Below are 14,753 nucleotides of genomic sequence, written 5' to 3' on the forward strand. Positions count from 1 at the left end.
GCCGGAGTTACTTACGGATACCGACCAATTTACCGAGCGTCGCGTGGTTGCCGTCACCCAGGTAGTCATACTTACCCGCGATAAGCCTGTAACCCCACGGGCGACCATTCGGCCTGACCCCGCGATGCACCTGTATGCGTCCATGCTCCGCACCCTGGGCGCGCTAAACAACGTTTACCCAGCACGCCTAATTCCCGGGTTCCCGCCCGCTGGTCGTAGTCGAGCTCACCTATAAGCATGGGAATGGAAAGGTGTGTGTGTGTGTGTGTGTGTGTGTGTGTGTGTGTGCGTGTGTGTGTGTGCGTGTGTGTGTATGTGTATGTGTGTGGGATGGGACAGTGGCAAGGCAAGTTGATAAGTGTGTGTCTGTGCGTGTGTGCGTGTGTGTGTTGCTATCGCCTGGCTGGGCGCCCGGCGGAGCATGAGGATTGGAATGCGCACCAGCAGACTACCAGCCTGCCTGCCAGCAAGTCAGCGATGCCTCAGTACAGTAACTTGGGCATTGTAGCAGTCGCGCGCTCATGCCTTGACATCGCAATCTGAGTGTTGGGGTCTGGGAATACGCTGCACACTACGGGACTACGCCAACCTGCCCTTTACCCTGTCCCATCACAACGCACGAGCTACACGAGCCCAGCCATAGGCCAGATGCCGGTTCCCAGCCACGTTGGAATGCAACACATTAACGTGTTGTTGCCAACTCGAGCGAACACCAACAACAGCAGCGACAGTACCAACAGCAGCTGCCTAGGCCTGCTGAAGCCGCCGACCAGCATTAATTCTCATCTAACATCCCGCCGCAACCCACTACCGCTGCCGCCGTATCTCCATTTCAAGATTGTCGTTTGCAGACACCGTGGCCATTTCCTTCTGCCACCCAGCAGCGTGTCACCCAGCCTGCCACCCACCTGTCACCCACCCACTCCCCTGGTAGGAGGACGGACAAGGGATACGTCCGCATTGCACGTCAGTATAAGTCAAGTGTTCAAGTGAAGGCATTATTGAAGACCATTTTGCAACCGTTTGACTGGTGTTGTGAATAATTTGGCACATACAGAGCAGCATGCATTGATGCGTGGTTGTCTATGATATGTTTAAATGGGCTAAATAGCATGAAGAGGCCAGTCCGCATCCAACCAATGGAAATCATTGCCTCGCAACGCTTGCTGGGCTTCAGGCTGCCCACAAGAATTTCTGATCGTACGTGCAGTACGTACAGGCGGGCCAAACTGCAAGACAGAGATCATCATGAACAATGTCACAAATTCTAAAAGATGGCGAGGTCCGTTGCACGACAATCAGCATTAGTAAGCGCCCTAAACACTGGCCGACGCAAACTCAGTGCGCGCGAGTTCGAAGCTAGCTCGATCGTGCGCCGACACCACACCCCATCCAAAAGATAGCAAGTTCCGATTGCCGTTCATGTTGTTTCACCACATTTCCCCAACTTATCCCCAGGCCAAGCCACCAACAACGGCGAGCATGAAACATTGACGAACGCCATGCGCATGCGCTGTGTAATAATTTTTACTGTCTGGCGAACGGCTCCCAGCACGTAAACACACAACACTTGGAGCTATATTGTTCCATGCGCACAAACATATGTGTTCATGCATTGTACTCGCAGTCCTGCAACTGTTGTTTGTTACAGGTATAGCCCCAGCACGCGCTGCAGCTGCTGCCCATCCAGATGCTCGTCCGCGTCGGCATCCCACTCGAATGTGCGCATCTGGCCTTTGCCCTTGACCGCCGTCAGGCCCAGGTCACGCCACGGCTCGTTGGGCAGCCGCGCCTGCGTGGCCGCGCTGACGTGGATGTGGCCGGGCCGGCACGTGCTCTCCATGCGGCTTGCCACGTTCTGTGCGCGCAGGGAACCGGGAAGAATAGAAATAGAGATAGATACACCCTGCCGTAGGCAAGTGGTGTGAATTAAGGGAGTGGGGGGAGATGAGGAGGTGGGCCAGGCCCGCCTCCTGTACGCCCCCACTACCGAGCAACCGGGTTTGCAGTACATGAGGGGCCACAGAGTGCGTACTATGTATGGCGGATGAGCATTGCTAACCGCAAGGCCTGCGGTTTTGCCTACAGAACAATGAGCGTGGCACTTCATCACCCACTCACCACTGTGTCGCCGAAGAGGCAGAAGCGCGGCATGCGGTCGCCCACGACGCCGCTGGTGACGGGGCCGCTGTGCAGCCCCACGCGCAGCCGCACCGGCTCGCCGTTGTGCGGCATTCGCACGTCGCGCGCCGCGCGCAGCATGGCCTGCAAAACACCAGAATGAAGCAATGTTGAGTGCACGTGCGCACGCAACGCATCCATGGGCTTCGCTCCGCCCACTGCCGCACCTTGGCAAACTCCATGACGCGCACTGCGTGCAGCGGTTCCTCTTCCCCAGCGATGACCGACTTGTAGCCATCCTTGTCGTAGGCGACAAGCCCGCCCGCCACCATATAGCAGTCACCGATGGTCTCCACCTTGTACACCTTGTAGATGTCCACCAGGCCGTCGAAGCGGCTGTAGAGTAAGTTGAGGAAGCACATGACCTCGTACGGCGTGGCGGCGCTGCACATGTCGGTGAAACCCACGATGTCTGCGTGCAGACATGCGTTCACGGGCGACAGACTATGATTCAGATAAATGATGACTTATAGCGGCTAGAGACCTCCACAACCCTGTATGTGTTGCGGTCTGAACTGCCCACTGTTACATGCCGTTTACGCGTACCCGTAGACAACACATCGCTGCCTACGTATGCCCACACCCTGCAAAGGATGGGGGGCTAAGGCAGGTCGTGTGGGTACAGCATGCAGGTACATACCTGTGAAGAGGATGGTGACGCAGGCGTGCGACGTGGCGAGGGATGCCAGCCTCTCCAGTCCGTCACGCGCCAGGGTCCCCGCCACCAAACCGAAGCCGCCGCCCGCCGCCGCACCCGCCGCGCCGCCCAACAGCTGCTGTGGGGCCTGCTGTGGCGCGTCGCCCCCCCTCAGAGTGAGGTACTCCAGGATGTGGCGTGGGAAAATGCCCTCAAGCACCTGATGGGCGGGTGGGCCGTGGGTCGGTGGGTGGGTGGGTGCGTGGGTGGGTGTATGACCATGAGGGGCGGAAAGTAGCAGGCGTGAGAGTACGGTAGTCAGGCCTGCTTTCAACGTGCGTGGCGGTGCCATGGGCAAAAGTGGTGGCCTGCCGCTGATGATTAATCCGTGTGAGACGTGGATTGGCTGGCGCCATGCGCTAGCAGCACCTACCTACCCTTGCCCGCACGCACCCATGCAGCCAGCCAGCCACTCACCTTGTGCTCCTGCTGCAGCAGCCGCACCAGCGGCTGGTGTGCCTGCACCTGATCTGTCACGTCCACCTGCGTCACCACCAGCACCAGTTCCGCGCCACTGCCGTCACCGCCGTCGCCATCTGCGCCGTCGCCATCACCGCCAGCTGCTGCTGCCGCGTCACGCACGCATCCACCCACGACCGAGGCAGCAGCGGCAGCACTGCCTGCTGCAGCCCCCGCGCCCTGACCGCGGCTCCCCAGCCGCGGCTGCGCTTGTGAGGATGTGCTAACACCCTCGCGAGAAACCGGCATCCAAAAAGGCCGGATGTGTAACTTATGCCAGACCGCCGCTGCCGGTGCCGTTGCCACCGCTGCCGCGGTGGTGGCAGCAGCAGCTGCAGCAGCAGCTGGGACAGCGGCTGGCCTGGGGTCCGGGCTTTCACAAGAGGCCCCATGCCGATGGCAGCGCGCGGCAGCGGCGCTTACCGCGCCGCCGCCTCCTGTGCTGCTGTCGCCACCGGTGCTGTTGTATGCGGCCAGCGCCAGCAGCGCCGCGCGGCTGCTCACGACGGCCGCGGCGGCGGCGGCGGCGCCGGGAGCAGCAGCACCGGAGGTATTGACGCCAACAGCTGCGCCGGCGCCTGCTGACGTGGAGGTAGGCGTGGCTGAGAAGGCGTCCGCGGGGTAGAGCTGCTGCAGCTGCTGTGGTGACGTTCCGCCGTTGTTCCCAGACGCATGGCTGCGCGGCGTTGACAGCTGAGCGGCCGCCGCCGCAGCTGCCGCGATGGGTAGCTCGCCGAGTTGCGAGCTCGTGGTGGAGCGAGGCCGCGTGAGTAGGGTGGACGGCCGCCGCAGGCCGCGTGACGCGCTTCTGGGTGGGGTGGCGCCAGCGTCGCCTGCAGCGGCAACACCACCAGCAGCCGTGCCGGCGGCGGCGCCTGCCGAGTCTATGGGCAGCAGCAGCTGTTGCGACAACAGGCTGCTATTGGAGGGTCGGGAGAAGGCGCGGGACAGGGCGCGGGACATGGTCAGAGTAGTTGCAGTCCTTGGCTCCGGCGACTGCAGCTGCAGCTGCTGCTGGTGCTGGTGCTGGAGCTCTGAGAAGCTGGTGAGCAGCTGCTGCAGCCGCGTGGACGTGTCAGAGCGCTGCGGCGGCCGGCGGCGGCGCCCCCGTTGGCTGGCGGCCCCATCATTCAGGCTCGCCATCACCGCAGCCGCGCTGCCGGCGGCGACGGCAGTCACGGCGCCGCTGCCTATGGCGCCGCCCACAGTGTTCGGGCTGCCGCCAGTTGGTGGAGCATTGCGCGGCGAGCCCGCAAGTGCTTCGTCCGCCCAGGCCCGGCTGGCGGTAACATCAATCGAGCGGAAGGAGCGGAAGCGGTGGGTCTCCCTCGGGCCGGCGGCTGCCAGCAGGGACACGGCCGTGGCAGACTCACTGAAGTGCAAGCCTGCTTGGCTGCTGGGAGCCGGCGGAGACCCAGCAGTAAACACCGCACCACCAGCCCTGTACGCCCCCGCGTCGCCGCTGGCAGCACTGCTCGCGGTAGCCGCGCTCCCAACCGCGGCCTCGGGTTGCGGCGGCGCATTTGCGCCAGACGGTGCTGGCATTGCTCCGCCCGACGACGCAACATGCAGGGCTACGCTCGCAGGCCTAGGCGTGACGCCTTCACAGGTTGAAGCTGGCGGTTCTGCTGCTTCAGGGAACGCGGCCCCTATTGCTGGCAGCAAAGCAAATTCCCCCGCCGTGGCGCTGCAATCGAGCAGAGCATTGCTGGCCTTCGCGTCAACCCGCTCCAAAGCCATGCTGAGCGTGTCCACCACACTCGTGGCCGCAGGAAGGCCGGCGGGCTGCTGCAGCTGCAGCTGCGCCTGCCCTGGCATCCCCGCTGACGCCTGCGGCTGCAACTCGCGTAACAACGCGTCCCTTTGCTGCCCTTGCTGCTGCTGCCGCTCCTGCTCCTGCTGCTGCTCCTGCTCCTGCTGCTGCTGCTGGCGTATGCGGTCAGCAGGCAGCGGCAAAAACATATCCAGTGTTGGGCCGATGGCGCTCCCAAAGACGCTGCCAAACACCAGGCTGGAAACGCCTCCATTGCCGCCGGTGCTGGCGCTGGCAGTCGTGCCACTCGCGCCAGCAGCGCCGGTGCCGGCACCCACGCCGGCGCCGCCACCAGTTGCGGCAGCGCCAGCCGGCAAAGGAGCGCTGCGGCCTCCCCTGCTAGCATTCACCGCAGCTGCGGAGATGCCGCCCAAAGCAGCAGGCGTTGCCGCTGCCGCGCTGCCATCTGCATCCGCAGCTTGCTCCAACCGTGCCTCCGCCTGCAAAGTGGCCGCGACACCGCTGGCGTGCCATGCGTTCTCCACTTCGCTGCCAAAGCCTGGCAGCCAATCATGGTTCGCGTCAATGCCCACGACGCCGCTGCCGCTGCCGCTGCCTTCGCCCGCAGCCTGCCCTTGCACATCCTCTTGCAGCTGTGCCGACGACGGGGCCCCCATTTCAGAGCTGACCGCACTCTCCACGCCTTCTTCAGAGGTGTGCGTGACGCCGCGGCCCGCCCCGGGCACCTCGTGGCCCGCGCCGGTCCCGCCGTGACTGCTGCCCGGCGCCGCCAGCCGCTCTCCATCCCGGCTATGGCTGTGGGCCGCGAGGGCCTCACCCCGGCCTGCGCTGCTCCGGCCTGCGCTGCTGCGCTCTGCACTGCTGCGGCTGGCGCTGCCGCGGCTGGCATTCTCGCGGCTGTTGCTGGCGGTTGCGAGAAGCAGATCCCGCTGGACCTCCGCAAAGTCCATGGAGGCGTCATCAATCGTGGACAACGCGGGAGGCAGCGAGCAGCGCACCGTCGTGGGAACCCATTCGGGGCCTGACGGCCGGCTCTGCTGCATGTGGGCGAGAGGTTGCAGCAGCTGTGTTGGAGCTGCTGCCGACGGCGACGCACCCACGGTATCTGCAGCCGATCCGTAGCCCTGAGGCGGCATGGCTGCCATGGCTGCAGCAGTGTCCGCGGTGTCGGCATCAGTGCCGATGGGAGCGGTGGCAGCTGGGTCGGCGGCGGCTGCGCAGCTGCTGGCGCTGCTAGCGGGGAGCAGCAACCTTATGTCGTGTGTGTGCACACCATCATCAGCAATGGGCACCCCCGCGGCCATGGTTGCCATTGACGGTGGCGGCGGTGGCGGCGCAACGGAACCATGCCGCACCAGAGTCATCGAGGTCGCCGTCCGGCGCGGCGGCAGGCGCGTCCTGCCGCCCGCCGCCACCGCTGCAGCCGCCGCTGCCGGCCCCGCGGCGCCGTGAAGCAGCGTCTGCAGCGTCGAGCTGGGTGTGGGAGCTGCACCCGTGCCCTTTGCTGCTGACGATGGCGCTGAAGCGCCGGACGCCGCCGGCGACATTGCCGTGGCCGTGGCGTAGGTCCCAGCGGCACCAGTAGTGCAGCTGCTGCTGCCGCCGTCTGCCGCCGCCATCACAGGCCAGCCGCCTGTGAGCCGCCCCGAAAAGGGCCACAACAGCCGAGAGGAGCCTCGGGAGGACGACACGGTGCTCTCGGAGCGCATGGGCACGCACACGCCCGTCAGCTGCGAGCTTGAGCTGCCCCCGCCGCCCCCGCCACCCAGGCTGCCGCCCCCGCCGCCCCCGCCGCCCAGGCTGCTGCTCCTGCCTCCGTACGGCTCCTCAGCAGCAGCGGCAGTGCCCTCGCCAGCCGCCGCCGCAGCGCCAGCCGCGGCCGAGGGTGCGGCCACCCGTGCCGAGAGGCCGCCGGTGGACATGCAACCGTAGTCCGGTAGCAGGGTCCCAGCGAAGGGATCTGCACCCGTACCCACGCCACTGTTGCTGCGCTGCGCCGCAGTCGAGCCCATGGGACGCAGAACCATCAGGGCCGCGCTGGCGGCGTCACCGCTCGCACCGTCACCGCTCGCGCCTTCACCGCTCGCACCGTCACCGTCCGCACTGCCGCTGGGGTAGGGCGGCCCCATCTCGGGTGCGGTGACCTGGCGGTGGCTGTGGTTACCGGGCTTGGTCTGCTGCACGAGCGACTTGACGTCCAACACGCCCTCCACGCGCGGCGGCGCCAGCAGCAGGCGCTGCCCTTGCGGTGGAGCCGCGCCTGCTGCGGGAGCAGTGTCGGCAGGGCCGGCAAGCGCCGCCTCCTGGCCTCCCGCCTCGCCGGCCGCAGCCACCTCCGCCTGCTGCACCCTGCTATGGGCCGCCAACCACGAAGGCAGCCGTGTCTGACTGAGCCGCGCCAGCTGCTGCTGCCGCTGCTGCTGCTGCGATGTACTCTGGCCAAACTCATAGCGTCCAGAGCCGCCGCTGCTGGCGTCAGCGCTACCACCAGAGATGACGTGCGCACAACCACATCCGCCAGCGAACGGCGAAACGCCGACGGCTGCGGCGCCCTCAATCCATGCGGGTGCGGCGGTTGCGTGTCGGTCAGGGCCGTCGGTCGGGGCGGCGACAGCAACAGTTTGCTTCTCCGCCGCCACGCGCCGCGGGCCGCTGCCGCTGCTCAGATTGCTGCCGCTGCTGTGTCCGCTTCGCGCCGTAGTGCTCCCCACCCCAGCTGCTACTGCTACTGCTGCTGCTGCTGTGCCCGGCCCTGCTCCCGCAGCAGAGCCGCCCTCCACGAACCCGATGCTGTTCAGGCGGTCAGACGCGCTCTTGCGGCTGGTTGCGCGCAGCAGGCGTGACAGAAGCAGCTGCCCGTGGGAGGGCGGCGGCAGCGGTACGGAGGCGCCCGTGCAAAGCTCGCCACTGCTGTTTGGAAGCAGCGGCAGTGATGGCAGGCCGGCCCCTGACGCCGCTGGCTCAGAGACTGGGGCTGTAGCGGCCCCGGAGAGCGCACCCGAGCCTCTGCCGGCAGTGTCTGTCGCCGCGGCGCCGGTCGACTGCACCGCAATGGTTGTAGCAGAGGCGACTGTGAAGGCAGAAGCAGCAGCGGCAGTAGCTGGCGAAGCGGCGCCAAGGCCGGCGGAGGTGTAGGAGGTGGTCCGGAGCCCGAGGGCGGCAGCGTGGGGGTTGATTTGCGATTGGCGCCGTTGGCACACGATGGTGGATGGCGCCCGGTGGCTGCGCGGGGCCCGCTGACGAGCTCCAGCGGCCCGTGTGTTGCCCTCGCCTGGGCCACGCCCCTCTGACGCCAGAGCCTCCAAAAGCATCCTGGGGCAAAGCACAAATTAACGCGACGTGTTGCATACTGTAAGAGTATTGTAGGCAGCAGCTGCAACAACGTGGCGTGCGGGCTAGCGCGGGCGTTTGTGGGCGGCGCCGCCTGGACTTAACCCGCCAAGCACACAGCCAGACGTTTGCATATGCAGGCGTGGACATAACCACATTGCGGTCAAACCTCGCGAGCCCGCACCGCGCACCTGTCAACTTCGTCAGGGCCTGTTTGGCTAGCCCGGCGGCCGCCGCCGCCTCCGCCAGCTCCGCCGCCGCCACCAACGCCGCCGACGCCGCTCCCAAACAGCAGGTCCATTGTGAACAGCGCCGCAGTCGTCACTGCACTGTCACCGCCGCCGCCGCCGCCGCCACGGGCCCTGCCACCGCGCGCGTGCTGCATCGTGGTGGTGCTGAGCCCCGCGGTGCGCAGCGCCGCGCGGCCGGCGTCTGCGGAATCGTCGCCCGCACCCCGCAAGGTGGTCAGGAAGGAGTCCAGCGGGGACGCAATAGGACTCAAGGCCCCCAGGCCGCCCGGGCCGCTCGGGCCGCCCGCTTCGGCGCTGTAGGCTGACGGCAGCGGCCCCGCCGCTGGCGGAGGCTGCCCTGGGCCGTGGACACTGCCCGCCATTGCCGTCGCGGCCGCAGCAGCCGAGGCCGCGGCGAGGTTGCCAGCCAGGTTGAACAACGGCGGCGCGAGCTCCGCCACTCCCGTGTAGACCTGCGTGGCGTGTGTAGCGGGTCGCGCGGCCGTCAGCGAAAAGCATTACAAGTTGACACAGGCTGGAGCCGCAGTCCGCGAGCGAGCGCCGAAGTGCCTGGGATCAGCGGCCTGGACTCCCGGTCGCTCAGAGCACGTCACCCTTACTTCACAGGTGCCGTCCCGTTCTCCTCGGCCCCGGCCCCGGCCCCGGCCCCGGCCCCGGCCCCGGCCCCGGCCCCGGCCCCGGCCGCCTGCCACCTGCCCCAGACCCCGAACCCGACCCCGACCCCGAACCTGAACCCGAACCCGAACCCGAACCCGAACCCGAACCCGAACCCGAACCCGAACCCGAACCCGAACCCGAACCTGAACCCGAACCCGAACCCGAACCTGACGCCGCCCCTGCCCGTGCCCCTGCCCCCTGCCCCTGCCCCGGACCCGAGCGCACCTCTCCCGCAGCGAGATGCTGCAGCATCCGCGCCACAGCCTTCTGCGCCTGGCGCCTCCCGCCGCCTCCGTCACTTTGGCCGCCGTGGCCATGCCACCCAGGTGATTCCCTGTCGCTCAAGTCGTCGCTGCTGGGGGGGCTGCCGTCGCCACCGTCGGCCGCAGCCCCGCTCAGCAGCAGCTGCAGCAGCAACTGGCCAGCGGAGGTGGCGCCGGCCGGTGAGTGTTGCTGCCACAGTTGTAGCGCTGTAAGGTCGCCGAACAGCGCCTGGGCATTGGCAGGGTCATTGGCAGCGGCATGGAGGAGTGGCACGGCGCAAAACAGCCAGAGGCAGGGAGATGGGTTGGCAAACTCGACGCGGCGTCGCGCAATTTGGAATTTGTACGCAGCATATATGGCTGTACAGCTTCCTTCCTTGATATCATACCGCAGGGCGACAGACCGCAACCCAGCCTGCCCACCCACCTTGGACCGGGCGTTTTGAAACAGGACCGCCCTGCGCAAGATGATCCAGTGGCAGCCTCAGTCATCATCGTAAGCGAAAGTGTCAAGTGTTCGCAGTGTCTCTAACTATCTGGCTGGCACTGCAATGGGCTGCTTCATGTTTTCTCCTCTCCATGCATCACGCGCCACGGCCATCCCCCCTCGCCATCCCCGCAACCGGCATCCGCCTCACAGCACAGCAGTGCGCACACGCAAGCCCTAGAAGCCACTGTGACCGCGCCAACTCACCCGGACGAGAAAGAAATGACCGTGACCTGGCACAAGCCTTCATCGAAGGCACAATGCAGGGCCGCAGCGGCGGCGGCGCCCGTCCGGCCCGTGCCGCCGCTGCCGCTGGCGCCACCGAAGGCTCCCGCACGCAGCTGCTGCAGTGCATCAGGTAGCACCGGCGACAGTGGCGCCGCTGGCCCCGGCACCGACGACTGCTGTTGGTGCCCCCGATCCCTTGCGAAGGAGGAACCCAAGTTTTCCGTCACCTTCTGGTGCTGCTGCTGGTGCTGCCGGCGCTGCTCGACGCCATTGCCGCCATCATCGTCATCATCGCTGTGAAGGCTGACGGTCTCCATCAGCCCACACGCGGCAGCATCGCGGAAGGCTGCGGGCTCCGCACACGGCCGTGGCGAGGGTGGCGACATGGCTCTGGAGCCCGAGCGCGCGGACGCACTCACGCCCATACCAAAAGCATCAGTAGCAGGAGTACCAGCAGAGGCACTGGCAGCTGCACGGCTGCCGCTGCTGGGCTGTCGCAATAATGCTCCGGTCGCTGCACGTTCATGCGGGCTGTTGAAGCTGTGGGCGCCGATGCCGCCGGCGGGCAGGCTCGCGAGAAGCCTGACCACGCGAATGAGAGCCGCGGGGCGCCTCGGTGCTGCCTTGCGCCGGGCTGCGGTGGTAACGGTGGCGGTGGTGGAAGCGGAACCGGAAGCGGCCGCAATAGTATGCGTGCGGGCGTCAGCAGTCGTGTCGTCATCGCACCACAGACAGCTCTCCACCTGCACCGTGAAATTGTGAAGTCAGCAGGCTGGGGGTTGCAGTCCAGCCCCAAACCCGCCGCGTGTCTGCTGCGCTGACGTGAGCCCGCCCGCCCCGTCTGCTTCTGCTACAAGCCGATAGGGATCTCAGCCTATGAGCCATTGGAGCTGTGCACTCCTCCACATGAAGCCTTACTCACGGAAATTTCTATGTCCGCTGCTGCCGCCTCCCCAAGCGCTGCCGTCGCCTGAGGGGCTCCCGCCAGGGCGCAGAGATACTCCGTGGACATTCCAGCTGAGCACAAGCATTTCAGGAAGCCCGTTGGGAGCACTAGCCGAAGGCTGAATGGGTGGCCACGGGCAGCACTCCTGGCGGCAATGTGAACAGCCAGGCACAAGCAGCCGAGACGTGTTTGCAGGTCAGTGACTGGCCAGGGTTTGGTTAAAAGAGTGACACGTACTGCTACTGGAGGTTGCTTCACCACACCTATGCATGACCAAACAGCATATGACGAGCAGCACTTTCTGTGGCCGGTCGAAAAGAGAGCGCTGCGAGCTCAACACAGGATAGACCGAGACTTCACAGTCGGCACCAAGGACACCGATCACCGCTGAGTGTTATGACATGCATATGATATATTGCGACTTACCTTGATGCGCCCGACACCGTTTGGTGGAAAGCCGGGTCGCCCCATGTCGCCAAGGCCGCTTCCAGCAGCCGCGAGTTATGACCATGAGCTGTGCTGAGGACTTGCAACCCATCAGGAACGTCTCGACCCGAAAAGCAAGCCGGTATCCAGTTTCGACGTGGGGCCAATGTTGCGAACACCGCCAACACACCGTTCCGCGCGGTGCTGTCCACCCCGTTCAACAGGTGAGCATACACAATTGGAACCGATGGCTGCGCGCCTCTTGATGCCATTGTACAGTTGGCAAGACTGTGGCCCAGTGGGCCCAGAGCCACTTCGCGCGCTGTCAAGATTTCATTGAAGCGTAGCCATAATGCTTCACGAACGTTGCTTTAAATATAATCATTATGTTCCTAGTCGAGCCGTTCCTGAGTCCCAGAGGTTCGACCCCCCGTGGGTGTCGTCTCGTTGTCAAGTTGTTTTGATGTAAATGGTTTGCTACTATGTAGTTTGCCACGGGCGACTAAAGGCACCGACAAGTTGAGCGCGAGCTCGTACTGTCGCCTGGGGGCTGAGTAAGCTGGAGTAATGTAGGATGGGGGGAAATCCCCTTATGCCACCCTTGACCATTATACGCAGGCTTAAAGTGACCAGGGTCTATGCATGGACGCCGGGACCGGGAACGGGTGGACATACGTGCAATTGTCTCGGCACGCGTCTACGCAAACCTCCAAGGCTCCAAGCACTATATTGAAGAAGCGCACTGGAGGTCAGGGGTTCCCCTGTGTCACGGTGTCAGGTGGGGGCTAGTGCCAACCGCCAACCGCCATCCCAGCCCGCGTGCAGTGAGGCCCAATGCAGCTTTAACTTCAGCCATTGAGAGCCTGCCTAACGTCATGAGCAGTCACGCGTACTGAAGCTACAGTAGTGTTTCGCCACATGGAGTCCTGCGCTCCCCCACAGGCCCACACACTTGTTCGCTGGGCTCGGGCACATAACCCCCCCCTCCTGGCCAGCATGTCCCCTTGCGCTGTGTGGCGTTGGTGCAATTTTCCCTGCCACCTATTTACATGCAATAGGCATTAACAAATACTAATACGTAGCAGCCGCGGTTTGCGCCAGTATGCTTTGTTTTCATACTTGAAAACTGTGGCCGCACCGCCCTGCACACCCCTTGCATCATGCGACATGTCCACGCAATAAAGACACGATCAGTCCAAACAAACGTCAAACGTGCATGCGTTCCGTCCGATGCAACCCATCTTCCTGTTGCCGGTGCCGGCTGCACGCCTGGCCGGAAGCACCTAAAGCATGCACGACGCATGTACAGACAAATCAACAACGCTGTATCGCCAAGCTCTTGCACAGTCCTTCAGATGCCTGCCTCGCTTGCTGGACCCTTTCCACGCACATGTCGAGTCGTCACCCCGGCCTGTCGGCCACCACTGCTGCCGCGCCGGCAAGGTGTTACCAGCGGTGCCGCCGCCCGCCCGCCGCATCTGCATCCGCATCCGCATCCGCATCCGCATCCGCAGCTGCATCCGCATCCGCATCCGCAGCCGCAGCCGCATCCGCAGCTGCATCTGCATCCGCAGCCGCATCCGCATCCGCATCCGCATCCGCAGCCGCATCCGCAGCCGCCAACACCGGCACCGTGATGCCGCACGGGGCTCAGGCCGCGAGCCCTCAAGCCTCATGCCTCGTGGCTCATTGGCTTGCTCACAGCGTCATGCTCGCCAGCATGGCTGCCTTGCCCTCGGGCACAGCTGCAGGAGGGATTAACGGCAAACCGGGGCATGCAGGTCAGCCGCCAGGACACCAGGTGGCATCAGCGTAGTCAGCATCGGCTGGAACGGAAATGCGCCACCAAGGCAACGCGTGGCTGTCCTTTGAATCCCGGAGCCCACATGCATACGGATTTCACAGCCCGCAGGCGTTCACGCCCACACGCAGCTCGTACGCAGCAAACTTCTCCCCTCTGCCTGCGCCCTCCAGGCCCGGCTCCTTGCAACCCCAGCCTGCAACCCCACTTCACTCTTACCCAGGTTGTTGAAGGCGCGCTGGGTGCCGGCCATGGGCGCCGCGTGCAGCCACTTGTAGCGCTCTTCCACGGGGCTGCAGCGGCGAGGGGGAATCAAGGTGACGGCAAGGTGTGGTGAAGCGAGGGGTCGGTGCAAGTGGGCGGGTCGGCGGTTGATAAGTCAGCAGGGGGCACGGCGTGGCAGCCACGCGCGCCGCGCATGCCAATTGAACACACCGCTGCTAAACAGAGAGACGCGCTCCACCGCCCCTTGTCCCGCCCCGAGACTCACTCTCGGTACTCCTCGAACCGCCGCCGCCGCTGCTCCGCCACTGCAGCCTTCTGCGCCGCAAACGCGTCCGCCTGCTGCCGCCGCCGCTCCATCTTCTCCACCTCCCGAGCCTGCTTGGCCGCCCGTTCCGCCTCCGTCATCTGCTCCCGCAGCTGCCTTGCCGCCTCCGCCGCCGCCGCGCGCTCCGCCTGCTTCGCCGCAATCTGCTCCTCCAGCGTCCGCATCGTCTCTTCCGCCTCGCGCCGCCGCCGCTCACGGTCCCGCCGCTCCTTCTCCGCCGCCGCGGCCTCCGCCTCCGCAGCCAACCGCTCCGCCCGCGCCGCGTCCAGCCGCGCCTGCTCCTCCAGCGATGCCTGCAGAGCCGCGCCGCCGCCCCGCTCGAAGGCACGGCGCATCTTCTCAGCCCGTATCTCGACCGCCCGCCGCCGCGCCGCCTCGTCGGCATCTGCATGACAATTAGAAGGCATAATGCAGGTGCGGTGATACGCCCGAGCTAGCGAGTGCTTTGGCAGCGGCCAGCCAGCCAGCCAATCCGACCAGTATGTCCTGTCCTTGTACACCCGTCCACGGCCTGCGCCTGCCTGACTCCTTTGCCCGTTCGACTCCCACCAGACGCGGCGCGGGCCCAGCGGACCCCCCCTCCCCCTCCCCGTGCAGGGCCCCGGGGCCAGGAAGAGCCCAGCACGCGCTGCCGTGGCGGGTCTGTCACCACACGCCCCGCTCGGAACAGACCCGTCCCCGTCCCTGCAGCCGGTCAGGTGCA

General features: G+C 65.4%; 2 protein-coding genes across 2 annotated transcripts in view; both read right to left on the reverse strand.

The window, feature by feature from the left end:
• Nucleotides 1–417: 417 nt before the first annotated feature.
• CHLRE_14g629150v5 (uncharacterized protein) lies at nt 418–12,233 on the reverse strand. Its single transcript, XM_043070348.1, has 11 exons — nt 11,700–12,233; nt 11,250–11,418; nt 10,307–11,070; nt 10,040–10,070; nt 9,575–9,841; nt 8,633–9,144; nt 3,296–8,423; nt 2,822–3,038; nt 2,349–2,593; nt 2,122–2,265; nt 418–1,858 (listed from the first exon to the last, which is right to left on the reverse strand). The coding sequence occupies exons 2-11, from the start codon at nt 11,337–11,339 to the stop codon at nt 1,646–1,648; spliced, it is 7,611 nt and encodes a 2,536-aa protein (XP_042917021.1). The 5' UTR covers nt 11,340–11,418; nt 11,700–12,233; the 3' UTR covers nt 418–1,645.
• Nucleotides 12,234–12,307: 74 nt separating this feature from the next.
• CHLRE_14g629200v5 (uncharacterized protein) overlaps nt 12,308–14,753 on the reverse strand; it is a 5,536-nt gene continuing 3,090 nt past the window's right edge. The window contains exons 8-10 of the mRNA XM_001692624.3: nt 13,991–14,435; nt 13,720–13,793; nt 12,308–13,444 (exon numbers count right to left, since the gene is read on the reverse strand). Of these exons, the coding sequence (XP_001692676.1) occupies nt 13,398–13,444; nt 13,720–13,793; nt 13,991–14,435 (566 nt within the window). The 3' untranslated portion in view covers nt 12,308–13,397. The remainder of the gene's footprint in view (nt 13,445–13,719; nt 13,794–13,990; nt 14,436–14,753) is intronic.

This window comes from Chlamydomonas reinhardtii, chromosome 14, assembly GCF_000002595.2.
Source record: "Chlamydomonas reinhardtii strain CC-503 cw92 mt+ chromosome 14, whole genome shotgun sequence".
NCBI classification, from domain to species: Eukaryota; Viridiplantae; Chlorophyta; class Chlorophyceae; order Chlamydomonadales; family Chlamydomonadaceae; genus Chlamydomonas; species Chlamydomonas reinhardtii.

Excerpts from the sequence above, each read along its gene's own strand:
- CHLRE_14g629150v5 (XM_043070348.1), bottom strand. The coding sequence starts at position 11,339 with ATGTCCACGGAGTATCTCTGCGCCCTGGCGGGAGCCCCTCAGGCGACG. Across the intron at positions 9,842-10,039 it reads TTCAAAACGCCCGGTCCAAG|GCGCTGTTCGGCGACCTTAC; the intron begins GTGGGTGGGCAG and ends GCCAATGCCCAG. Across the intron at positions 8,424-8,632 it reads GGCCCTGACGAAGTTGACAG|GATGCTTTTGGAGGCTCTGG; the intron begins GTGCGCGGTGCG and ends GCTTTGCCCCAG.